The following is a 24,489-nucleotide window of genomic DNA, read 5'->3' as shown; positions in this document are numbered from 1 at the left end:
TTTGTGACCCTTTTATACACGAAACAACACAGTTAGAGTTGTCAAACGATTGATAGACACAATCGATACTATAGTGATAGTATCGGGCTCAAATTATTATTACTAAAAAATGCTATTAAACATCATTTAATAGATGCTATATAAAGTTGTGCATATCTTACGTACCATCGAAACCTTTTAGGAACTTGTCCATTGTAAAAATAAGATGCCACCAGTCGATTTGCTTACAAATTTGTCTTCGTATTCGCAACAACTGTAGCTCGATACTATCGATAGTGCCCTCGATGGTTTGACACCTCTAACCAAAGTGATAAACAGCTGTCATCATCGCCGCCCTTGTACGAAAAAAACAAGTTAGTTTTTACAATTGAAAAAGCCAAAAATTTACGTAAAGTGATATTTTTAGTAGCGTGCCTTAGCAAGAGTTATCTGTCTACACGATGGTGTTCAACTTTACCGCCTTCACCTACATCGTCGCCCTGATTGGCGATGCATTTTTAATATTTTTCGCAATATTTCATGTCATTGCGTTTGATGAACTTAAAACAGATTACAAAAATCCAATAGATCAATGTAACAGCCTTAATCCGGTGCGTATGCTCAGTGCGCTGGGATGTGTTCATGTATTTAATGGATTTTTACTACTTTCAGCTAGTCTTACCTGAATATTTGCTCCACATATTCCTCAATTTGTTATTCTTGGTGTGCGGCGAATGGTTCTCTCTGGCCATAAACATACCCCTCATTGCCTATCACATTTGGCGGTAAGCAGCCCGCATAATGACTCACTTTGCAGAACAAATTCAAATGTGGACTATCCTCCGCCTGTCTTTTTAGGTACAAAACTCGTCCCGTGATGTCCGGGCCGGGTTTATATGATCCAACAACGGTGCTGAAGACGGACACCCTGTCGCGCAACATGCGTGAGGGTTGGATCAAGCTGGCCGTCTATCTGATTAGCTTTTTCTACTACATATACGGGTAATTAGCGATGCATATTAATTCAATTGTTCCTCAGCGTACTGTACACTCATTTGTCTAACATTTCTTGGCTAATTTTAGCATGGTTTATTCGCTCATCTCCACATAGAGCTGCCTGGGGATCGGGATCTCTGCATCGTGTATAAGTTGTCATAAAAACATACGCCGAGTGTGTGGTGTGCCCTGTGTCCCTCGTCAAATGAGATTGTCTCACAGCCGCGAACAATATATTTCACCTCTGTACAGTTTAGTGTACATCCCATAAGTGCGATTCATAACAAAGCGATATTGAATTATTAGATCAGATCAGCATTTTCTTGTTTGCTTATGTTTTTTTTTTAATCTTATATTTTTATGTAAAGTTGTATTATTTTTTTGCAATTCGCATCTGTGGTTTAGTTGGATTTTAAGCATTAAATAAAAGTCAAATCGAAGTAATAATTGTACAATTTTTATATATGCAGCCTGAGAGATAGTGGATTATTCGACTAGCCGGAGACATGGAGAAACACCCACCCACCCACACATTTCTGTTCGTCAAGATTACGGAATGCTTATCAACTACACCAACATAGATAGAATAATGGAACCGACTTGGAGGCCACCTACTATTGGCAGCTTCAAATAAACACATTTTTTACACGTTTTTACGTATCTTTATACTTTATTTTTTTTTACAATCGTTTCGGTTCGGGTGGCCAGAGCATGGAATAATATGGTATAGTATAAGATATTTCACAAAACCAAAAATTTGTTTAATCATAATTGGATGTTATACAGAGGGGGTGGGGGTAGGTAAGAGGGAGGCCATTGGATTATGACATAAAAACAACAAAGAACAGGAAGAAGAATATCAAAACACCGAAAATCTTAATCATCAGCCAACGATTCTTAGAGACAGACTGAAAATATTTGAGAATCTCGCCATGCGCAGCCTCAATATTCAGCTCTGCGTCGGCAACATTCGTATCGATGCGTTCGACAATCTCCTCCTGCTCCTTTACCATATGCGCCAGCTGCTGGAATATGCCGCCCAGCTCAACAATTGTCGATTCAATGTTCTGCATTGTCTCGGCGCGCTGTTGCACATAATTGTCGGACTCATCGTAGATGGCCATTTGCTGTTGCTGCTGCTGCAGGCGGGGTGGCTGTCCTCCCAGGAGCGGCGATGTATCACTGCTGCCGCCCATGTCTATGCTGACCGCTTGGTTCTCCTCGCTCATCAGCAGAGAGCCCTGTTTGGCCGTCGATGGGGACACGGAATGAGCAGCCCTGGGACCTGGTCCCTGACTGAACTGATCGCGGCGCGTTTTCTGGTGTTTGAGATTTTCCGTGCGCACTTCCAGAATCTGCTTGAAGTCCGTGCTCATGCTGGCCAGCTTGGATTGGAGGGCTAGAACCATATTGGAGGAATGTGATACCAGATGTTTTCCGTTCGTGTTGCGTCGCTGATCCTTGGAGATTTCCTGCAGGCGGGCAATCTGCTGATTCAATGCATTCAGATCACCCTTGATAATGTAGGTCAGTTCCTGTATCTCCTGTGGTCTGTCATCGAAGAGGCTCTTCTTTTTGGCCACTGCAAAGACAACAAATAGGATTATATGAGGAATTCTGCCATTTGCCACTTGAATACCAATCAATCACTCACACAGGGTTAGTTTCTCCAGCTTGACATAGGTGCTGGCTATGTTCTTGCCAATGAATCTGGCCACCATCATGAACTCGGAATAGCTTTGAATCTGTTTGGCCTTGCGGGGATCCCGGATGTTGACGGCCCTTGTGATGTTGCGGGCCTGCAGCGAACGTATCGCATTAGCGAACTCTCCCGTTCGATCTCTTGCTGCCATAATGAAGATCTCCTGCTCTGGCTCTGGGTCAAAGTCTGACTCTTGCTGAGCGTTTTGTGTGGCTGTGAGAGTCGTTGTCGTCCCACTGTAGTTGTAATTGTTGTCGTTGTTATTGTCGCCTGGATGATTGCCGGTGACAACAGCTGCGGCGGCACTCAATGTGCGCAGTGCCTGGCCAGAGAAGGCACGCAAATTCCACTGACGAGCTGCCTTGCCGTACTTGTCGTCCGAGTCTGTCGTCTGGGCGGAAGCCAATGACTGCGGATCGCCAATGTGAATGGCAGAGTCAAGGGTGACTCCTGGTGGCTGCAGCGGTGATTGCTGCCCAGGTTGTACTAACGCGTGAGGTCCTCCGCTGCCAGACGCTTGTTGATCCTCCGCTGCCTGAAGGGTGCTATAGGTGCTGCTGTAATCCTGCTGGTCCGTTTGATGGAGTCGTCGTCGAGTTTGCATCTCATTTCAAGTTAAGCTTTTCCCCCACGAGTTGACGTTGCTAGTTTTCTTTTTGCATTCGTCATGCACGGAATATTCACAAAAGATCTGGACTGGACTTTCCTTACGTTGCGAAACTTTTTCTTTTGTGTGTTTTTGTCGCCTGCTTTTCTATGTTTTGTTTTCTTATTTCTTTGGCTTACAGGTGGAAATCGTGATCAGGTGTGTGTTCTATAACTTTGATTTTGGTTTAAACATCATTGGAATTTGGCTGTGTATATAAATTAAATTGCTCAATTGTACGAGAAAACTTACAGACACACACACACGCAGGCACGGGCGCGCATACACACACACACCCAAACACACTTCACAGATGGCAGATGACGTGTTGATAGCAGGCCGTATATCGATATGCAGATATCGATACCGCGTATAGTAGTTAAGTGACAGCTGCGTTTTTCCTCCTCCTCATATGTTTTAATTTAATAAAGAAAAATAGCCATAATTATCAAATAAAATGACGCTCTATCATTTTGGAAACTGCGTAGCCTTGCTAATGCCATATTACTTCACCTATAAATACTCTGGCCTGTAAGTTTTGGGCCCTTCAATGTGGGTCACGCTTCTGAATCAATAAAAACATTCATTATATCTCTGTCCCCGGCACACTCTGCTTTGACCCGACAGCTCGGAATATGGGGCATTTTGGAAGGTCGTGCAATCGGGAGGCATATATATATTCACTCAGCTCTGCAAGATGCTTGTCCTGGCCACATTCTTCTACTCGGATACCTCCTCCACTGGCAACGGAGAGTTTAACTTCTTTGCGGTGAGTCCATCAGTAGCCGCGCCATATTTGCATTGCATTAAGGTTAAGGTGTGCTTTTTTCATTGCAGGAAATCTTCCGGTGCAGCGTGGACGTAGCCGATTTGCTTGGTTTTGCCCTGATTCTGAGCCGTATACCTGGCAAGGGACATTCCAAACTAATAACGGCTGGTCTTGGCTGTGAGTTATCTCAACAATCTCTATTTATGATCAAAATCAATTAAGATATCATTCTTGCAGGGGCCACTGCCGAGGTAATACTCTCACGTGGCATTATGCTCTGGGTGGGTGCCCGTGGCACTGAATTCAGCTGGATCTACATACTCAAGTGTCTGGAGTCGAATGTTATGCTGGTTCAGCATATATCCACGGCCACGCTCATCTGGCTGTTCACGCGCCACGATCTAAACAAGGCACTGAAGCCATTGGTTAGCGTACTGCTGGCCGTGACCGTGTTCAAAGGCGTCTGGCTAGAGGGTCTCCTACATATCCTGACCATTGGACCTTGGCTGACGATTGCTGTCAAGGCTCTGGTGGCCGCCGTCATTGGCTTCTGCACGTTGCACATTTACTCGGGTCTGGCCCAGCAGATTGGCATTTAAGTGCAGTCAGTCCGCCAGTCACTTTGTATTCCTTTTATTTTAATAATTTGTTTTTATTTTGGTGTTGTCACAGGAGAGAATTCGAGATTTTGTAACAAAGACAACAAGAGTACGGTTTTAGAAAATATTACGAAAAATGTTGATGAATTATTATAACTACGATAACGTAATAGTAACAAAAAGAAAAAAATATAAAGAAACTTAAAGATGGGTGTTTGATGATGGGAATAACAAAAGTAACAAAAATTATATAGATTAGATTTCATGATGGGATAATGATAAAATGTCCTTGCGATACGCATAAGGGGACTTAACAATTCTTAAAAATATTCGTTACGAATTTTGAATCGCTATAACACTTAATGAAGACAACAAAATTATGTCTGCTCGCCCAGCGATAAGTTAACAATTAGGCTGATGGACTGTTCACCCAGTAATATTTGATCCATTTCATTGGAGTTGGGCCTTTTCGAGATATTTATAAAATTATCACGTACGAGAGCTGTAAGGAAAAGATAAGGTACCGAATTGAAAGTACATCCATTTCAGGACTTACACAATAGATGACTGAAAGCGAGGGCCGCTTTAATGCGGTCCGGAAATGTTTTGATGAATTCATTTGCATCGATTCCTTTGAGTTCTGGCAGGCTGCGCCATATGTTCAAAAGGTCCATCATAACATCGTGGCTGTCTGTAATTACATTAGAAGTGTTAAAAATTATTGAAATGTGGGAGAGCTGCTGTGTCCTACCAAATTGATTATACTCATAGCTTGTTGTCTTGTGCTTATACAAATGATTGTTATTGATGGGAGCTAACGCATTTACTGGCAGCAGTGAAGGCGGTGTAATGTTTTCCACATCTTCAACTGGCACAAGCGGAACAGCAACAGATATTTCTCCTCGATTAGCTGCTTTGCACAGTTCTGACAGCTTACCAAACACCTCCTGGGCTAGAGTGTCTGTAAAGTCGCCACCAAAAATTGTTCGTAAAGTACTCTCACAGTCGCTTTCCATTTGTTCAATGGTTAATGTCTGGCTTTGTCGTTTCTTAAGCACATCTGGAAAGATAAAGCTGCCAAGAAAGCGCTCAAGAAATAGTTTTTTAATGGAATTGAATGGTCTCCTTTTCTTACTTGTTCTTCAGAGTTGACAGAAGTTTTTTTTCACTTTTTAGTATTTTACTGGGCGGCAGTGCTTTAGTTACTCTATTCTTGTGATCCTCTATGTATTGATGTCTGTGCTTGATTAGTTCATCCCGAGAATATTTGATACATTTATCAACTATCAACTTTTTTTGTTTGCCTCGTTTTTTCGACTGCTCCCTGGGCACATGATCATCGGTGGCCGAGGGCGGTGGAAGTGACGGTAACGAAGGTGCATCTGCACCTCGTTGGTATACAGTGGACGTCGCTGATGTAATGCTATTATCCTCGATTATCGTTTGAATAGTATTTTCAGCAATTGCAGTTCCAAATGGATTGATACCCATATCCAATTGGGGCATTTTAGGATCTAAAATGTCTGTTGAATTCGGGCTCACGGAGTGACGCTTTAAAGACTGCCTGTCCTTTGGGTAGAGCTCTTCGAATATAGTCAAATCCACCTGCTCGGTGTCACCAAATCCCTCGGTTTCCGTTAAAGCACTATGCCCCTCGTAGACGGCAAACTCTTCGGTGATGGTTAAATGACGGCGCAAGCTTGTTTCCTGAACCATTCGAGGCATCTCAATGGACTATTGATAAATCAGCAAAAATATTGAAAAGTATTCAAAGGAGCGGACTTCATGGTTTCTATCCTACCTCTTCCATGACTTCCCGTGTGCTCTCTGTCTGCCACACCTGGCAGTCGGACATGAGGGTGCGATAGTGATCCAAGACGTTGTCATTCAGCAGCTCGGGCTCTTGGAATCTGGGACGCTTCGAAAGTGTTACCCTGGCCTGCTTGGTTATAATGTGCTTGCGCTTGCGATGCATTCGCCCTTCTTCCTGTTTGACCACCACCGTTTTCTTCGCAGTGAGCACAAAGTCGAACGTTGTGTGATTCATTTGATCCAGCAAACGTTTAGCATCGTCTGTATTCGGTCATTTGTATGTTTTAACAATTCGCAATTGCAAAGTTTGTTTTTTATTAAAACTTACCCAACAATGTGTCCACCTGAGTCCTGTATATATGGGTCACGCCATGGGTGAGACGCGTTATGCTCTTAAAATGAACATATCCTTTGGTAAGCGTGTTCAAGGACCTCGTCTCGTTTGTTCTTAATTTATTTGCATCTATTAAATCAGTGATCTGCTTGCTAAAAAGCCCTACAAGTGAGCAAACGTACTTTTTTTTGACTAAAATTTACTTACCAGCAGGCCACTATGTCCACTGCAGCGATCTCATTGCGGTTCACACCTGCTCGTGGATTCTTGGCGGCACCTGCCTTCCAGCAGGGCTCCAACAGGTTGGTTTCATACCGGGCCAATTCTAGACTTTGAAGCATATTTTTACGTTGCGGTGCTTAAACTTTAATGACATGTGCACCTGCTAAATTTAATAATTGGAAAAAAGTTCAACTCGCCCCATTGTTACTTTGAAGCAACGGTAAAAATGTGGAGTGGACAGTACTGGAAAACAGGTGCTGTGTTCACCCTTTATAAGTCCATAGACACAATATCGTGTCAACAGAAATCGGATATATCTGATTTACGGACGTATAACAACAGAACAAATTCATAAAACTAGTTTGGATTTGATAGATCTACAAGATGAATTTAAAACAGTATTATTTACGCGGCTTAACGCAAGTGGGTTCACCTGTTTTAATAGAGGGGTGTTAGGGGGGTTAAGTTCGTTCAATCACTAATGAGTTATCGTACTATCGGTATATACTAAGTATATGTCATCACTTTTGTGGTATATTACAGTATATTTCTGAGACTCAAAAACCAAACAAACAAAAGGCAAGGCAGTGATATTTTTGTGAAGTGTTTAATTAAGCGAGACTACTCCTCAAGAGCTGCCAAAGAAGTACCCAGCCCAGATCCAGCGCCCAAATATTCCCCATTTAACTATATCAATGGTAAGTGTTTTGGCCAGGTCGAACACCAATTACCAGAAGCATGACTAATGGCCCCTGTGGGCGTGTTTTGTGTTTTGTGATTGCTTTTGTAAGATAAGGTCCGGGGTTTCTGTTTCTGTGCATTTATAAATTAATATAATATCTTTGCCCTGCAGGGTGATAACAAAATATGCGACATCAGCAACGAAGTGCTGGAGGAATTGAAGAAATTTCGCTTCAGTAAAAGCAAAAACAATGCGGCTTTGATATGTAAGCAGAAATAACCATGGCTACGGGGGCATTCGTCTGCGTGTCCCCAACAAATTAAATGTGGATGTCATTGATTGATGGTCTCTTTCTATATTTCCCCCTCCTTCAAACAGTGAAAGTCGACAGAGAGAAGCAATCTGTGGTATTGGATGAATTCATTGATGATATATCTGTGGACGAGCTGCAGGACACACTGCCAGGCCATCAGCCGCGCTATATTATCTATACATACAAAATGGTGCACGATGATCAGCGTGTATCATATCCGATGTGTTTTATTTTCTACACACCGAGGGATAGTCAGATTGAACTGCAGATGATGTATGCCTGCACCAAGAGCGCTCTACAGCGCGAGGTGGATCTCACGCGTGTCTACGAAATACGCGAACTGGACGAACTAACCGAGGAGTGGCTCAGGGAGAAGCTAAAGTAGAAGATCACAACATACCATTCCAGGCCGTTGTTCAAAGCAATATTTTATGATAACTCTTATTTTGGAGGAGCTTCTTTTACTACTACATATATACACTTTATAAACTGGAGATCAAGAGCCAATACCAACGATGCAAATGCATACCAATACCAAACAAACCATTCAATATTGAAATACGACAATTTTTTACGACACAAATCAATATATTAGTTTTATACTATATATATACAACAGTAATGACAATTTTATGTACCAGTTATACACGTACATGTGTATGTGTATAAGTTTTTAGTGTGTTTAGTTTTTGCATTTAAGTATAACGAAAGGGAGTACGATCTTTCCATTGACATTAGCAATCGTAATGATCTTATAGAAGCTGTGCTTGCCAAATTCTACATGTATTTATAGTAAAGATACAAAGCAGACATGCAAATATTCCATTTTATAAAAACGACATAAATAAAAAGTGTGTTCAATACGATCTAAAAGTCCCCCTTCCCCTTAACATTAGTAATGCAACCTTTGGGCGGCCGTATGATGGAGCATTGAGTAGCGCCCCTCACTGGGAGTGGGTGGTGGCGGCGGCGGTGGTGCCAGCATGTGTGCCATCGCAGCCATTCCCATTTGTGTGGCTGCATTCGGCGGGCCCAGGTGATGCAGCGCATCGTGATGATGCATGGCTGCCGAGGACGGTCCAGTCCCTGCCGGATGATGGTGATGGTAGTGATGTGACATGGGCGGAGCAGGTGGCAAGGGTAGATTCAGGAGATTGTTGTTCACAGCGTGCGTGCGGAAATGCAAGCTCAGACTGTCGGCAGTATCGAAGGCTTTATCACAGTCGGGACACTTGAAATGAGCATGATCATCGTCGAGGGTATCCAGACCCACGGGATCTGTGTCTATGGGCTCATCATCATCATCATCCACATTATCGTGAACCGTGGTGGACTCCAGAGGATGGAGCTTCACTTTGTGGGAACGCATATCACGTCGCCGACTGAAGGCCTTGCCACAGACATCGCAATGATGATTCTTGATGCCGGTGTGGGTTACCATGTGCTTGGACAGATCACCGGCCGTGTAGAAGCCCTTCTGGCACAGCGAACAGATCTGATCCCTCACTCCAATGTGGATCTTTTGATGCGCCTGAAAGTTTCCCAGCGCCGAGAACTGTTTGGAGCAGATCTCGCATTGGAAGGGCTTGTCGCCCGTGTGGGTACGTTCGTGCACCTTCAGATTGTACTTTTGGGCAAATCGCTGGATGCAGTAGCCGCACTGATAGGGTTTCTCTCCCGTGTGCGTTCGTATGTGCTGGGTAAGCTGGGCAATGCACTTGAAGCTCTTGTGGCACTCGTAGCAGGTGTGTGGCATCTTGGGCAGGGGTTTTGGTCCGCGCTTCTTGTGCTGTTCGGGCGGTTTGCGCTGATAGCGCGAGCGTCGTTTGCTCGTCTTCGTGTGCGTTGGCTCCTCCTCATCACTGGAGATCAGTATACGACGCGGGGGCAAGGGTTTCTCTACAAAGTCCGTGTTGGTGGCTGCATCCTGACGCCAGGACTCGAGTACACCCAAACCCAAATATTGACGCAGTCTCAGATCGCTGTTTTCGCATTGCTGCTTAAAATGGAAAGCTACTCCCAGGCGGTAAATGCAATTATTGCAGATAACCGAGGGCAAGGCGTCTGTCTTGTAAACCTATCAAGAAAACAAACATCAACATAAACAAGATTCACTCCAATTGGGCGTACTCTTACACGTATCTTGGCGCACTGCATCAGCATCACAGAGGGCATCATGGCAAAGTCTGTGCTGTAGATGGACGTCAGCGGTCCCGCCGGGGTGCCCTCCTCCAGGCAAACCCTGCAGATCTTGTGAATATTATAGTCCATTTCTGGATAAAAATTGAGTGGTCCCACGACGATGAATCTCCAATGACCAGGTACTCCAGTTGGTATGGTGCTATCGATGTTTTGTTGTGGAGGGCATGCGCGGTGTTGCATTAAGATGATGTTCTTATAATTAACATCAATACAAAGTAATGTTTGGTGTAATGATTTTAACAAAGTACTTTGGGTTGGTGTTAACGGTGTAGTTAATTATACAATATAATATTTAGTTGAAAAGTGTATTCGTGTGCGTGAGTTTCAGAAGTTTTTCCTATTTAAAAAGGCGCGATCATAGGTACGTCCATCAGTAGTCTATTTATGAGCTTTTTGCACTCCAGCTAAGAGCCCAGTGCTACGGTTTGACTGGAATCTCGCTATAAATTGAAGCAAAATAAGCCCCTTTAATTTTTGATATTTCCTTAAACTCATTATTCCAGTCCATCTGCACTCTGATCTTAACTGTTCTAATTACTTCATCGAAGCTGAGAGGTATGTTAACTATTCTACCCACACTAGGGGCTGATTAGGTCTTTTCGTTAATAGCAATGTTATTTGAGCGTTCAAAGTAGACTAAGACAATGGTAAAGTTTTTGTTTAAGTTGCATTTTTTAAGTTTTAAACCGTTTTTAAAGGCAATGGCTACTTCACCGTAACCGTTATCTCTATGTTTTTCAATATGATCATAATTGATAAGTTTTCTATAGGCGGTATCATGAGAAAAAATAGAAATAGGAGAAAATAGCTATGCTACATCCACCAGAGTTAAGGGATTAGACGTTAATTTGTAAGAGCTTAACAGGCATTATGGTGGAAAGGGTCTACCTACATGCTGTTTGCTACTGACACTGCTAAGAGTGTCCCCCATTTTCCTTGTTGGAAAATTTATGGGCATGATCACTGGAGTCATTAGTTAGTCATTTGTTTCGCAAAGCATACAGTGCGTTGAACAAGTCTGCTGCTATAGGAATGCTTTTTTAAAACATGGTTAGCTTGTTAATTTTTGGGAGATTTGATCATTTGATTTGGTAATATTCTGATTTAACTGATTTTTGTTGGTAATTTGAGGAAATTCTTTGTCATAGTCAAGATTGCGATCATAGTTTTGTTGGAAAGAAAATTGCTTAATGCTTCTTTCCTGGCTAATTTTTGAATAGTCATCATTTTATCTATGTCGACTTCTCTGGCCCATACCTGACATTTGTTTCTCTTAAAAGCATTGTGCCCATCACACTGAAGATGCACTTGTTAATGTTGCAACTTTCATTGCAAGTATTGCTAACCGCAGGAATGTAATAACTGACTTTTAGCGATCATATGTCATACATTTGAACAGACGATGGGATTTCGGGGCCTGCAAAAGAAATTTTTACAGTCTCAGTTGGTTCAAGAACTACTTCATTCGGTTCATTTTTAGATTTTCTTAAAATGCGGTCAGCACTGTTTATTTTAATTAGCGAGGAGAGATTGTCAAGAAGTTTTATGTCAGAGATGTTTTTAGGAATGCCCCTAATGACGGCTACGGAGTCAGTGAAGTTCTTTTGAATAAAAATATCGATATTTAATTTTTTAAATTCATCGTTAAGCACAAAAGCATTCGCTTCATTCGTTTAGCGCTGACGTGACAGTTGATTTGTTTGATTAAAATAAATAGAAAAGAGAGCCAAAGAGTGAAATTCAATTATACATAAATCAATCAATCAAAGCGGGCGCTACCACTACACACAGAGTGTCCCTGATTGGTCCCCCACTGGCCGAGAGACATCGGCGCAGGACGTGAAGAGCTTGCAGAAGCCTGCCAAAGTGAAGCTGCTCGGTGAAATTTTGTGGTTGGGACACTGCTGCTGCTGCTGTTGGAGGCGCCCCGCCCCCACCCACAGTCGTATCCATCCCCCAGCTCCCTGCCGCCACACACCCAACAACACAAGATGCTGTGTATACAATATTAGCGATTATTGAGAAAGTACGCGCAGCCACACACATACAATACAATACACACATGCACAGACCAGTGGAAATCCGCCTTAGGACCGTGTGTGCCGGCAAAAGATTTTTTCGCTGAATTATTTATGCCTTTATAAACAATTCCACCCCACCCCACACCCCACGGTAGAAGGTCAAACAAACGGAGAATAGTTTGTGTGTTCTAGCGAATGAGCAGATAGATTTCCCCGCAGCCCAAGTGCCAGTTATAGTTTGGAGCTTGCAATGGCAACAAGTAGAAGCGAAAGCAGGCTAGTGCCGGACGCAGCGCAGCTGCTGCAGCAGGAGCTCCAGCCCCGTCATCAGCCAAATGGGAACACAACCTCCGCAACAACAACAACAACAACAGCAGCAGCAACGAACGGCAAGGCGACAACAGCATCCACCATGTTGGCCAATTCGGGTACTTTTATGAAATTTAAAACATATCTGCTGGCCCTGCGTCCTTGGTCGCTGTCCGCCAGTCTGGTGCCCACGCTGCTGGGCTCTGCTTTGGCCTATCGCTCCCAGTGGGCGTCGGAATTCTCGCTGCTCACCTTCTTCCTCACCGCCTTCACCGCGGTCACGGTCCACTGTGCCGGTAATGTGGTTAACACCTATTTCGATTTCATCAAAGGCATTGACAAGCAGAAGGCTGACGATCGCACACTGGTCGATCACATACTCACCAAGGATGAGGTAAGCAAGCGATCCGATCGGTCGATCGATCGATATTAATTGCTGTTTAATTAATGGTTTTTATAAACATGTTGTGTTGTTCTCATTTGCAGGTGGTTTCGCTGGGTGCCATCTTGTACATGGCCGGGTGCGGGGGCTTTGTGCTGCTCGCCGTACTCAGTCCGGCCAAAATGGAGCACCTGGCACTGATCTACTTTGGTGGTCTATCGTCGAGCTTTCTGTACACGGGTGGCATTGGTTTCAAATACATTGCCCTGGGCGATCTGGTCATCCTGGTGTTGTTTGGACCCATCTCGGTGCTATTCGCATTCATGTCACAAACCGGTCATGTCGATTGGACAACAATGGGCTATGCCATACCGCTGGCCCTCAACACGGAGGCCATACTCCACAGCAACAATACACGCGATGCGGAGAGCGATCGCAAAGCGGGCATTGTCACCCTGGCCATACTCATTGGACGCACTGCCTCGCATGTGCTCTACGCCATGCTGCTTTTTACACCCTACTCGCTGTTCTTCATCTTTGGCCTGAAGTACTCACTATGGTTCCTGCTGCCACTTGTCACCCTGCCGCAGGCCTTTAAGATCGAGAAGCGATTCCGCAACGAGCAGACAATGCATCTGGTGCCACGGCAGACGGCCAAACTGAACTTTTTCTTTGGCATCCTGTACATTGTGGCCTGCTGCTGTGCCCAGCAGTTGCCCACGTTTGTGTTACGCAAAGTTTAGGAGAAGGGAGACGATGAGATCCACTGGGAGGTGAAGAAATCAGAAATCGCTGCAACATTTTTAGGGAATTTTATAGTTTTTTATAGTCAATGTGGTGTAGCCTCTCGTCTCGTCCTGTCTCATGATTGTGTTCTATGGAAAAGTAAGGAAAACTGAAATGTAATTTTGTGTCAATTTTTGCGCAGATTTTGATGTTGCACAAACAAAATTTCGAACGCTTGCTAGTCTCCCAATTAGTCTCAAAAAAACAACCATCACTTGGAACTGAACATATCCTATAGCCCCCTACCTATGTACCACCCTACACACTATACTGTATTCTCGCTTTTATTTATTTCACATTTCATTTGTAACCCCCCAAACTCAATGTAATTTATACTCTTCCTCTATCGCGCGCGTTGGGAATCACGGACCAAAAGAATGTTGATGTGCAACAACAGTCAGTAATCAAATCGGCTTGCATCTAGCTGAATTGAAATGTTAGTTAAAGTTATAAACCATTGCCATATAAATGGTGCAGCAGATACTTAAGTTTTTTTCGCGCGTGTGTGTGTGTGTGTGAATCAAAATGCAGATTTACTTTATAGAAATGCTTGAAATGCAGCTAAGTTAAGGATAATTCTTGCGTGTGGAAAGCTGGCTTTGCTTTTGTGTAACCATTGTTAGAGTTTTTACATATATATATATTATATACACCATACATATATATATATATATATATACATCTATGTAAGATCATGTAAGCCCAGTGTCTAGCAGGCAGGCTCAAGAGTGAGAAATATCGAAAGCGAAAAACACAAATATAAATTTAAATTTAAAGCAAATGAAAAAGCTAAATTGAATATATACACACACAGATAATTGTAAAAGGACGAAGGTCGAGCAACAATTGTTTTCCATTAACAATAACAAATAGCTTTAACAAAAGAATAGAGAAAAGAGACCCGAAGGAAGTCAGTCTTCAGTCAGCAAAGTCAAATCCATTTGCATTCAAAAATCCATTGTGTAATTTTGTTCGTGGCAATAATTGTTCTGTACGCTTACGTTTTTTGTATATTGTATAAGCCGATCCAATCATTTCATTCATTTACTGTTTTCTATATATGTACATGTGTATTAAATGCTTTTGTTCTGTTAACTGAAAGATCGATCGGAGGATCGATCGCAAGGGAGTGAAGTTGAGTGGAAGAGAAAAAACCAAACTAAATGACAACTTTGTAGACTACAAAACAAACAAACAAAACACCACAAACCAACAATGAACAATAATAATTATAATGATATTGATAATTAAATATTTAACTAGAGAATGTATACATGAAAATTGATTTTTATATAAGGCTTAGCTGATTTAATTGTAATGTTAAATGAATATGGTGAGTATTGTTATGATTTATGCGCAGCATAGCGACCGAACCATAACGAAGTTTTTACATTCTAGATGGAATACGATGAGTTGACTCAAGACTTATGTAGTTCACAGCGGTCATTGATGATTGTCATGCATTGCTGTTATGACTAATAATGTTTCGGGTACTGTGGGAAGTGCAATGAGCGAATAATAAAGAGAATTACTCTTGGCTGCTCCGCAGTCTATGAATTATAGATTTAATAGCTAAGTTCCGGTTGCTATAACACTGATTGAATCGAAACAGAACAGAGTTGTGGTAAAATTCTTTATTTTCAAACTTTTATTAGCAAAGACTTTCAGGATAGAATGATTGGGCCAGGACCTACAACATATATGAATTATGTTAGAGCAAAAACGGAACCTTAACAGAGAAAAACCTATAAAATATATGTAATTAATTTTTAAGCCGCACACAGATGGCTCAGCATTGCTGTTCTGGTGCTCTGGCGACCAACATGATCTCATATGGCTTCACTGCAGCTGTGGCACCCTCCAGAGGCACCTCCTCCGGCATTTGGCCTGGAATGGCCATCAGTTTGAAGTGCTGCAGCACGGTGGTGGTAAACATGAACAGATTCTGGCGTCCGAGAAGATCGCCCATGCAACGATGACGCCCAAAGCCAAACGGATTGAAGGCCTCTGGCAGCTTCAGCTGTCCGTCGAAGAGGTAACGCTCGGGATGAAAAGTCTCCGGCTCGGGAAAGTCCACCGGATTGATGAGCATGCCACGGAAGCAGGCAATGACCATTGTGTCCTTGGGTATCTCGTAGCCAGCCAGTCGCGTGTCGCAGACCGCACGATGGGGAATGCCAAAAGTGTGCAGCATGAACATTCGCACCGCCTCCAGGGTGATGGCCTCGCAGTAGGGCATGTTCGAGCGATCGCGGGTCCACTCTGGTATGCGCTCCAATCCCACCACATCCCTGATCTCGGCATAGGCCCGCTCCTGTATGTCCGGCCGCAGCACCAAGTGCATGAAACAGAAACCCAGACTCTTGTTGGTGGTCTCCGATCCAGCCAGGAACATGTCCAGGCAGATGGCCAGCAGGCTTTCGTCCGAGAACATGCCCTTGTCATCGTTGCCCGCCTCCTGGGCACGCAGATAGCTGTCCATCAGATCGCGCGGCTCATCGTAGTTCCGATAGGTGCGACGATGCAGCTCAATCTCCTTGCTCATGAACGTGTAGAGAGCCCGATGGCTCTCCACAAAGCCATTGTAGCCGGAATAGTCCGGAGCAATGAAGCGCAGCAGCGGAAAGTGACTGAACAACGCGCCCACCATGTCAATGTTCTTGAAGAGCTCGAAGAAGGTCTCCAGCAGTTCGGTGATCTCCGCGGAGCCCGGCTCGTAGCGCTGTCCACTGAGCATGCACCACAAGGTGTTCAGGACATAGACGCTGGTCAGGTCGTGCATCTCGATCCGGGCCTGATGCCCACCCTCACGGCGCACCACCGCCCGGAGATCCTGCAGCAGGCAGGTTGCTTCATTGTGGACAATATCCGTCATGCCGCTCCGGGCAAAGCCAAAATTCTTCAAGTGGCGCAGAATAAAACGGCGCTGCTCCACCCACATCTCGCCATCGGTGAGGAGGACGCCCAGGCGGGAATTGAAGGTACGCAGGCGATAGAAGATGCCATCGGGCCTGCCATCAATATCCTCATTTGTCATCATCTCGCTGATGGCATCGTTCGTGTAGGCAATCACCACCTTATCCTTGCCGATCTTCAGGCCAAAGAAGCCGTAGGGATTCACATAGCGACTGGCCAGCACATCGATCACCTTGCAGAACATGCCCAGGCGACACCGGAGCTGGGAGATCTGCAGGGCACTGCCCACAATCGGATACCATCGGGGTCCTGGCGGAAATCTCTTCGGCTTGCGCACCCCGCCCAGCAGCACCGCCACCAGGGTGGCAAAGAAAATCCAGATGACCGCATAAAACATGTTTTCCTCACGACCACTTTCACTTTTCCACGTCGCAATGCGTTATGCAATGTGTGGCACTCTAATCCACTCTGCTTCGACTTCAACTTTAACTTCAACTTCGACTACGGCGTCTCCTCTTCCCCAGAGTCCAGCGGCTAACGGTTCACCCAAATCGACTGAATCCGCTGACGTGACGCGGCCTGGCTTTTATAGATGTTTTTGGGTGGAAAAAAAGCTTTTTCTTTTATTACTTTTTGGCGGAAAAGTTTTTGCAAGACTCGTTATGGGAAAATGGGGAGCAGGAGTGGTTGTTGTGGGAGTCTTTGAGAGGAAACCTTTCAATGGAAACCTTCTTTTTGGGATTTCTTAAGGGGCTTATGGCACTCACATTTGTAGTGTCTTTGAGAAAAGATCCTTTAGCGGTTGTCTAGGGAAATGGAAGCTAAGTTTGGTTGATGGTTAAATAAAAAAAAACTTATCCTCGTATTGATTTCCCATCTCTCAACGAAATTTAAATATGTTGCAGGTAGGTTCACATTTCGTGGAGTTTTTTACAAATTATCACCCAAGTGTAAAATGGAATGTAAACAAGGTTTTATTTCTACTATGAACTCTCTCTCTCTCTTAACGAAGATTTAACTAATGCAGAACTGTCGTAGAAAATGCTTTATATCGCTTCAAGAACTTATCACAAAGCCGCTGCTTTTGCTGGAAAATATCTGCTGGGTTATCATCATCATTTCCATTCAAATGTTAGCACAAAACACTTTTAAGTTGCTTTCGAACGAGGATAAAAATTTACTCGGTATGTGGAAATTTAATTTAAAAAACATTGCTTAAAAAATATATTCAAATTCGTGAATAAATATTTTGCTACAAAGGCACAATTTTTAATTTTAATTTTTTATTTAATTAAAAAAAAAACATTTAAAAATTATGCCCTGCCTTTTGGTGGAAACCGGTACAAAATCTATCCAATCCACAAACCAGTATCGCCATCTACGGAAAACTGCAAACTACTCCTGACCCCCATTGTTTTTGCCACAACTCTGTTATTACAAAAGCTTTTAGCTTGGAGCCTTAAAGACCCAGATCTGAACCGAACGAAAACTGACCCACTGCCCACTGTGTGGAAAGTTCAATAGTAATTTCTAGGGGATTGGATTGACTGACGCAACAACCCACCGACCCACCGCAATGGTCATGAGCATGAGCACACAGCCACCGCAAAGCCACAGTACAGTCCAAAACCAGAGGCCCCCAAAAACCAAAGTCAAGGAAAACAAGAAAAGCGAAGAAAATGCGTACATGGAGAGCGAAACCCGTTTGGCTGGCTGCTGACCAAACGAAAGGGAAACCACATCCGAGATTGAGACTGGAGACTGAAGACTGAAGACTGAAGACTGAAGACTGAGGACTGGGGGAGAGCCTGGACAACTCGATTGGATGAGGCTATTATGTCATCGCCATTGCGGAAAGCAAGCGGAGTGGGATGGACTTTGTTTTGATGATAACTTCGCGTGGTTCCGGTTTTTTACGAAAGGTGGTCGAAAGTGGAGCTGGAGCTGAAGCTGGAGCTGGGACTGGAGCCTGGCAGCTGGCATCGATTTTTGGCATCCAATTTGAAGCTTAAACATGACTGCAGCTTGGGGAGATTGCCCATTTGAACGCTGACAACGAAGCTCAACGGACACGCAGGACACTCCCGGATAGACATGGGATTCAGGTGGGTTCGATCCACATCTCGTAAGTGAAAGGTGGAGAGCTCTAAGACGCAACATCATCCTCTGCAGATTTATAATGTTGGCTGCCATGGGCCTGGGGGCCATGTACATGATGCATCTGCTGGCACAGGACTGGAATAGGATACGCCCCATCCAGGGCATCACCACGCTGGCGGGTCAGGTTAGCTCTGGCTTAAATCTGAACAGACTCCCAGCTCTGGCGGGACAGGCCAGTGCGGCCCTCACTCGGATTCGTGGTAGACGAGAGGCGCCCACATACCACAGGGCTCGAGGCACTGGCACTCCCGACTCTGGACGGGGTCCATATCGAGCTCCTCCACCCGCCATCGACTGGAAGCGCATTCTCTCGCGCGATCCCTTCGAGTGCCTTCAGTCGCTGATCTGTCAGCTTATGTCCGGTGCCGAAGCAGCTGCTCCCGAGGCCGAGCTCCTCATGGACTACCTGGAGTCATCGCTGGAGCTGGCTCCGGCCAAAATCGGACGCGCCTTCAGTCGGGGCCTGGCGCTGCGCGGCTCCACGGATCGTTGCTACAATGAGTATCCTTTCTGCCTGTACTCAGCGAAGACAATGTTGCGTATCCTTCGCTGGTTCAGCGAAACGGGAGAAGTCCCCCAAGATATGGAGAGTGGGCAGAAGGCAGATGATTAGGAGTGGCTGCGCTAGATTAAAATATGGTTTAAATAAAGTTTAAGAGTCAAAGAGATAGAGAAATGTTTGCATCGGTTTAATTTTGTCCCAAAAACATTGTACGTGCCATCCCTTAGCTTTTTAATTAAACTTTTGAATCGCAAAAGGTTGAAGTGTCATAGGACCTTAGTAGGCGTTTTCCTCTGTTTAAAATTCAAAGCAATGTTAGGGAGAAAGAACTTGATTTAATAGAAAAATTATCTTTATGGATGAACTTAATATAATATTATCAATAATATAATTGTCTTCAACTTTGAATTTTAACACGGATTACAATGGTTTCTTCGTAAAAAAAAAAGTTATCAACGAGTGCCAAGCAGACAGCTTTGCGGCTGGGATCTCCTCCTCATTCTTAGCTTCATCTTGTTTCGCCTTTTTGTCTCTCTTGGTACGGAATCCATCCTTCTCCCTTCTGTTTAACATTCGCCACTCTAAAGCACCATCGAGAAACTGCTGAGATTGCTCCACATCTGGATGATTCCTGCGGTACTCCGTCAAGAAATTGTCATAAGCACTGCCTCTATTTGGAGGCCGTCGCTTATTCTATTTGGAGTTCTCGACCTGCTTTTGGGTAGCTGGCTTTTGGATCACAGCCGCGTCTTTGGGCGTCGCTGATTCCTCAACAGTTGTCTGGTTTCTTAATATATCAAAATTAATGAATATATGTCTTACTCAAGAAAAGAACTGAGGAAAAACATCCAAGTGGTAGAAATGTTGGATATGTTTAACCCCCAAGCTTGCTTGTTGTTCCGCTATCCCTTATTCTTCTCGTTTTGCCTATTCTATTGCGGCACTCGCGTTTTTTGCTCTGTGTAATGCGGCGTACAGTGACTATGCTCAGGAGTGTAGTGGAAACCTGGCAACTAGTAACCGAAACCCAAGATATCTTTAACAGTTTCGAAGCATTCTTAAGATAAATCAAACAGTACACCTCATATTTGATTATAGAAAAAGTTTATTAATAACAATAAATTTTCCATTGTAGTTTTCAGTATGCAAAAATATTCATATAGTACAATCTATATTAAAAATGATTAAAACAATAAACGGAATGAAATCAAATCAAAACGGTTTGCGAGCGATCGATCCATCATTCCCATTCAGGGATATAGCTTCTACTACTTCTTGAATATACATATTTGAGACTGCGATATCCGCTTTAAATAACAAAAATGAGCGATCGCTAGCTCTGAATTCAAAATAGGCTTTCAAAGCGCACAGCAGCATAAATATAACATAAATATATGTATATGTAAAATAGCTAATAATAATAAAAAGTTGCTTTTTTGTTCAACATATTTTGTACATAAGAGAGTGGTGGGGGGGGGAAGTGGAATATAAAGGTGTTTAGAGAGAGAGAGAGAGAGCTTCGTTGAGATTTCCTTTGTGCACTTATTGTTTGATTTGATTGAGCGCCAAAAATTATAAACTAAATATTGTAAGTATGTATAAAATTTGAGAAATAATTTCTTAAAATTCGATTTAAATAAAAAGCACATTAGGCGAGGAAGAGATAGAGTCTTAAGGCACACCAGAGGCGCCCTTGAGGGTAATGCTTGTCACATCCTTAACAATCATCTCGGCCACCTGCCAGGCAATCTCCTCCTGCACATTGTCCTCTGGCAGATTGACCAGCTTCCGCATGGCATTCTTGATCTTGCTCCCGCTGACGCCTAATGACCACGGCTGCGACTTGAGCGCCACCGCATCCACGGCCTCAAAGTCTCGCTCGTAGCGTCCCAGGGAGTTGACAAAACCAAATTTCAAAGCACCCACTGGTCGCTGCCAGAGCAGCTGTGGATTCGTCAGCTGCCGGGCATCGATGTTCAGATTTCCTGAAGCGGCTGCTGGCGACTTCGTGTGCTGATCCATTGCCGCCAGCAGGGTATTGTGCTGCGAGATGTGCGTGCAGTCCGACATGGACATGGTCTTGCGATGCCTCTGCTGGGCGGACACCTTGGAAGCCCGCCGCAGGCTCAGTTTGTGCTGCAGCCCCGACAGCGAGCTGTTGCTGGAGTCGGGCATATCCTGCGCGGCGACAAGAGTTCCCCGCTTGGCCTTCAGTTCATTGACATAATTGTCAAAGATGTGGGACTTGAGGAAATCGGCAAAGTACTTCTGTTCCAGATACTTGGCCGTGACGAGGAGAGCCAGATCGAAGGCCTGCCACATCTCATCGGGGCCACAGATGGCCTGCTCCACGCGCAGCCGGAGCTTCTGGGACATCCACAGACGACACTCGGACTGCAGGGAGAAGTACCTCTCGTAAATGATCATGGCATCGGCCTGGGCTGCCTGCTGGTCCTCATCGCCGGCGAAACTCTTGCGAAAATTGATGGCCGTGATCCAGAATTCCAGGCACTCGCGCTCCTGCTGCTGCTCCAGATACTCCGTGAAGTAGAACAGAGCCAGTTCACTGTATAGGACATCGTAGATGTTGATCGTGCCCTCGCCCTCGATCAGCTCCAGACAGTAGCTGCAGTAGTAGCTGCTCTGCAGGAAGCCCTGCACATGCTCTCGCTCCAGCTGCTCCAAGACATAGTCGCGAGCCTCATCGAAGCAGCTTGCAGGGATAGGATGGTGCGGCAGCGTCTTATCCCTGCCACAGAGCAGCAGGGATATGTGCGCCAGAATGACAATGGGCAACTCCACCTGCAGATTCGCATTGACTATCAGGTACTTCTGATAGATGGCTATGGCATCGCTGATGCTCGCCAGCGACAGCTCGCTGCAGGCCTTCTGTTTGTTGATCTGTTTGTTAGTCTCCGCATAGATGCGGCTCTTCTCGTCGTCCGTGAGGGGCTTCCGCATAGATAGATCGCACAGCGTCTTCAGTTCAGGTACATCGTTCTCTTCGTTTGGCTTCTGTTCCGCTTTGGTTGCAGGCGCTTCGGGCTCTACCCTCTCCCGCTCGGTCTGGCCCACAGCCGCCCTCTTAAAGTTCTCTATATCCAGATAGAACTTTATCAATGGCAGGGCCTGTCGCGTCTCCAGGTACTGAATGAAATAGCTCAAGCAATTCGGTTCGCTGACAATGGCCGCCAAGTCCATCGAGAGCCGGGAATTGTATTTGAACATGTCTGCCAATAAAAAAAAAAAACAATGGTTGATAGAAAGGTGCGAAACGTGATAAGCAATTGTTCAGGTTAATTACCATCATCAGGGCCCCCGCCATTCAGCAGGCTGACGGCATCGAATGCGCCTCCGTTGCCGCTACCGCCACCTTCCTCCTCTTCCATAAAAACCTCATCACAGAAACTGGTTGTGGACCGCAGCGAATGGCGCTTCTGCGCCGCACAGTCTATCACGTCCACATCATCAGTGGGAGCCACCGGGGCGTCGTGGGCGCTGCTGCGACGACGGCCTGCCACAAAACAAAAAAAAAAGAAATTTTCTTAAATTGGTGTCATCCCAAAGAGGGACAGAAATTTGCCAATTCCAGCCACTTACTCGTCTGCCTTTTGATGTAATTTAGCATCTTTACATGCTACTGCCTGGTTGCTCAGTTTGTTGCCTTTGTTGGTTTCAATTGTTCCGTTCCCTTAATTTACGCGTAAAATTTGTTTTGTTTGTCAGAGTTTTAAATGGAGCCAGGGCAGAAAAACGAGGCAATCCGGCGATCCAGCCCACTTAACCCACTAAGCACCCCTCTATTTAAAAAGTTGAGCACCCTATGTTAAACCGCGGAAAGATTACTGTTTGTAACGGCTCCTTGTAGCTTCATCCTCCTCTTTACTTACAAAACAAAAATGACCAGCGACATCTTTCACCTGTAATGCGTAAAATATGTTAAAGTTACATAAATTTCGTGGAAATATTAAATACCCCCCTGGTCGACAATGGGTTAACGTTCTACTTTATTGATTGAAATCATATTCCATAATTTGTATATTCAGCTTAATATTACTAGCTAGTTGGCCCTCTCAGCCCTAGACAAATAATTTTATCCAATTTATCAATAGATTTTGTACAAGATTGGCAGGTTTTCAGAAGTTCTTTTTATCGGATTATTTACATATTAAGGTTCAAACAAAAACGGCCAAGGCATAAAACGTAAATGTTGACTAAATGTGACGTCAGTGTTGCTGGTCAACCAAGTTACTTCTATGCGTATGTACTTTTGTATACCCTATTTCTTTTAATTGATGTTAAATGTTTTGTTCCAAGCTCCATTGAAACATTATTTATGATTTTATCCTAGATTGACATGTTTTTTACCTATTAATGCACATGTTTGTGTTTTATATATACATTTATCCCGGTTCTGATACCTGTTATTGGAACCCGTGAGCTGCAAAATTTTGTTAATATCTTTAGAACAGAGACTGAGTAGTTTCTGCATTAATTGGTGCCTGAAATTACAAACAATATCTCAAGTCCATAATATCCATTTTCCCAAGGTATGCAGATTGTTGCTCATTTCGTGCCAAAGTTGCACAGCAATGCTGCATATTCATTTCCACATGCTGCTGAAATTTTTTCCATACAAATCAAATGTATCTTACGGGAACAACCACAAATTTTGAAACGCTCTCCGGACTCATTTCTGCGTTTAGATTGTGAGCCCAAAAATACCCCAGAAATATACCGTAAATATACCGAAGAAAAAACGAATTTAACATCCGTTTCATACAAGCCAGCTTATGTCAGCTGTCAAACCGTCTAGCGTTCAGAGTAGTCCACGGTTGAGTAGCTGTTGAGAGATATGCATTCGAATTTTTAAACAGTTGTTTCTGTTGTGTATATTGTTTTTAACGACTACTTTATCGCTGTACAAATAAAAGATATCAGAACCGGCATAAATGTCAATTAATTAATAAATAAATAAATTTGGTTGACCAGCAACAATGACGTCACATTTAGTCAACATTTACGTTTTATGATTTGGCCGTTTTGGTTTGAACCTTTTTATGTAAATAATCCAATGAAAAAGAGTTCTGAAAACTAGCCAATACTGAACAAAATTTATTGAGGAATTGGTAAAATTATTTGTTTAGGGCTGAGAGG

At 44.0% G+C, this 24,489-nt stretch overlaps 10 protein-coding genes across 10 annotated transcripts; 5 read left to right on the top strand and 5 right to left on the bottom strand.

Moving 5' to 3' along the window:
* Positions 1-263: 263 nt before the first annotated feature.
* LOC111079823 (protein cornichon) lies at positions 264-1,420 on the top strand. Its single transcript, XM_022375137.2, has 5 exons — positions 264-353; positions 407-590; positions 652-764; positions 838-981; positions 1,063-1,420. The coding sequence occupies exons 2-5, from the start codon at positions 441-443 to the stop codon at positions 1,088-1,090; spliced, it is 435 nt and encodes a 144-aa protein (XP_022230829.1). The 5' UTR covers positions 264-353; positions 407-440; the 3' UTR covers positions 1,091-1,420.
* Positions 1,421-1,663: 243 nt separating this feature from the next.
* LOC111079822 (syntaxin-5) lies at positions 1,664-3,595 on the bottom strand. The gene is made up of 2 exons (XM_022375136.2): positions 2,630-3,595; positions 1,664-2,557 (listed from the first exon to the last, which is right to left on the bottom strand). The coding sequence occupies exons 1-2, from the start codon at positions 3,279-3,281 to the stop codon at positions 1,797-1,799; spliced, it is 1,413 nt and encodes a 470-aa protein (XP_022230828.1). The 5' UTR covers positions 3,282-3,595; the 3' UTR covers positions 1,664-1,796.
* An 83-nt stretch (positions 3,596-3,678) lies between these two features.
* LOC111078326 (transmembrane protein 147) lies at positions 3,679-4,896 on the top strand. Its single transcript, XM_022372939.2, has 4 exons — positions 3,679-3,854; positions 3,951-4,092; positions 4,161-4,269; positions 4,330-4,896. Exons 1-4 carry the CDS (start codon positions 3,781-3,783, stop codon positions 4,689-4,691), a joined length of 687 nt encoding a protein of 228 aa, XP_022228631.1. The 5' UTR covers positions 3,679-3,780; the 3' UTR covers positions 4,692-4,896.
* LOC111078325 lies at positions 4,727-7,287 on the bottom strand. Its single transcript, XM_022372938.2, has 7 exons — positions 7,045-7,287; positions 6,832-6,989; positions 6,493-6,764; positions 5,827-6,425; positions 5,443-5,765; positions 5,248-5,382; positions 4,727-5,193 (listed from the first exon to the last, which is right to left on the bottom strand). The coding sequence occupies exons 1-7, from the start codon at positions 7,176-7,178 to the stop codon at positions 5,069-5,071; spliced, it is 1,746 nt and encodes a 581-aa protein (XP_022228630.2). The 5' UTR covers positions 7,179-7,287; the 3' UTR covers positions 4,727-5,068.
* A 310-nt stretch (positions 7,288-7,597) lies between these two features.
* LOC111078323 (glia maturation factor beta) lies at positions 7,598-8,920 on the top strand. The gene is made up of 3 exons (XM_022372936.2): positions 7,598-7,757; positions 7,913-8,006; positions 8,120-8,920. Exons 1-3 carry the CDS (start codon positions 7,755-7,757, stop codon positions 8,437-8,439), a joined length of 417 nt encoding a protein of 138 aa, XP_022228628.1. The 5' UTR covers positions 7,598-7,754; the 3' UTR covers positions 8,440-8,920.
* Positions 8,321-10,388, bottom strand: LOC111078322 (zinc finger protein 135). The gene is made up of 2 exons (XM_022372935.2): positions 10,191-10,388; positions 8,321-10,131 (listed from the first exon to the last, which is right to left on the bottom strand). The coding sequence occupies exons 1-2, from the start codon at positions 10,323-10,325 to the stop codon at positions 8,947-8,949; spliced, it is 1,320 nt and encodes a 439-aa protein (XP_022228627.2). The 5' UTR covers positions 10,326-10,388; the 3' UTR covers positions 8,321-8,946.
* A 1,528-nt stretch (positions 10,389-11,916) lies between these two features.
* LOC111078321 (ubiA prenyltransferase domain-containing protein 1 homolog) lies at positions 11,917-13,980 on the top strand. The gene is made up of 2 exons (XM_022372933.2): positions 11,917-12,980; positions 13,073-13,980. The coding sequence occupies exons 1-2, from the start codon at positions 12,528-12,530 to the stop codon at positions 13,709-13,711; spliced, it is 1,092 nt and encodes a 363-aa protein (XP_022228625.2). The 5' UTR covers positions 11,917-12,527; the 3' UTR covers positions 13,712-13,980.
* A 1,563-nt stretch (positions 13,981-15,543) lies between these two features.
* LOC111078334 (probable cytochrome P450 303a1) lies at positions 15,544-17,137 on the bottom strand. Its single transcript, XM_022372949.2, has one exon. It carries the CDS (start codon positions 17,065-17,067, stop codon positions 15,544-15,546), a length of 1,524 nt encoding a protein of 507 aa, XP_022228641.2. The 5' UTR covers positions 17,068-17,137.
* Positions 17,138-17,996: 859 nt separating this feature from the next.
* On the top strand, positions 17,997-19,465 carry LOC111078315. The gene is made up of 2 exons (XM_022372928.2): positions 17,997-18,775; positions 18,843-19,465. The coding sequence occupies exons 1-2, from the start codon at positions 18,765-18,767 to the stop codon at positions 19,441-19,443; spliced, it is 612 nt and encodes a 203-aa protein (XP_022228620.2). The 5' UTR covers positions 17,997-18,764; the 3' UTR covers positions 19,444-19,465.
* A 1,015-nt stretch (positions 19,466-20,480) lies between these two features.
* LOC111078314 (A-kinase anchor protein 10, mitochondrial) lies at positions 20,481-23,079 on the bottom strand. The gene is made up of 3 exons (XM_022372926.2): positions 22,933-23,079; positions 22,637-22,846; positions 20,481-22,562 (listed from the first exon to the last, which is right to left on the bottom strand). Exons 1-3 carry the CDS (start codon positions 22,958-22,960, stop codon positions 21,004-21,006), a joined length of 1,797 nt encoding a protein of 598 aa, XP_022228618.2. The 5' UTR covers positions 22,961-23,079; the 3' UTR covers positions 20,481-21,003.
* Between the last annotated feature and the right edge of the window lie 1,410 nt (positions 23,080-24,489).

The sequence above is a fragment of the Drosophila obscura genome, unplaced genomic scaffold (genome assembly GCF_018151105.1).
Source record: "Drosophila obscura isolate BZ-5 IFL unplaced genomic scaffold, ASM1815110v1 contig_200, whole genome shotgun sequence".
Lineage (NCBI taxonomy): Eukaryota > Metazoa > Arthropoda > Insecta > Diptera > Drosophilidae > Drosophila > Drosophila obscura.
This window is presented reverse-complemented; position numbering and strand designations above follow the sequence as displayed.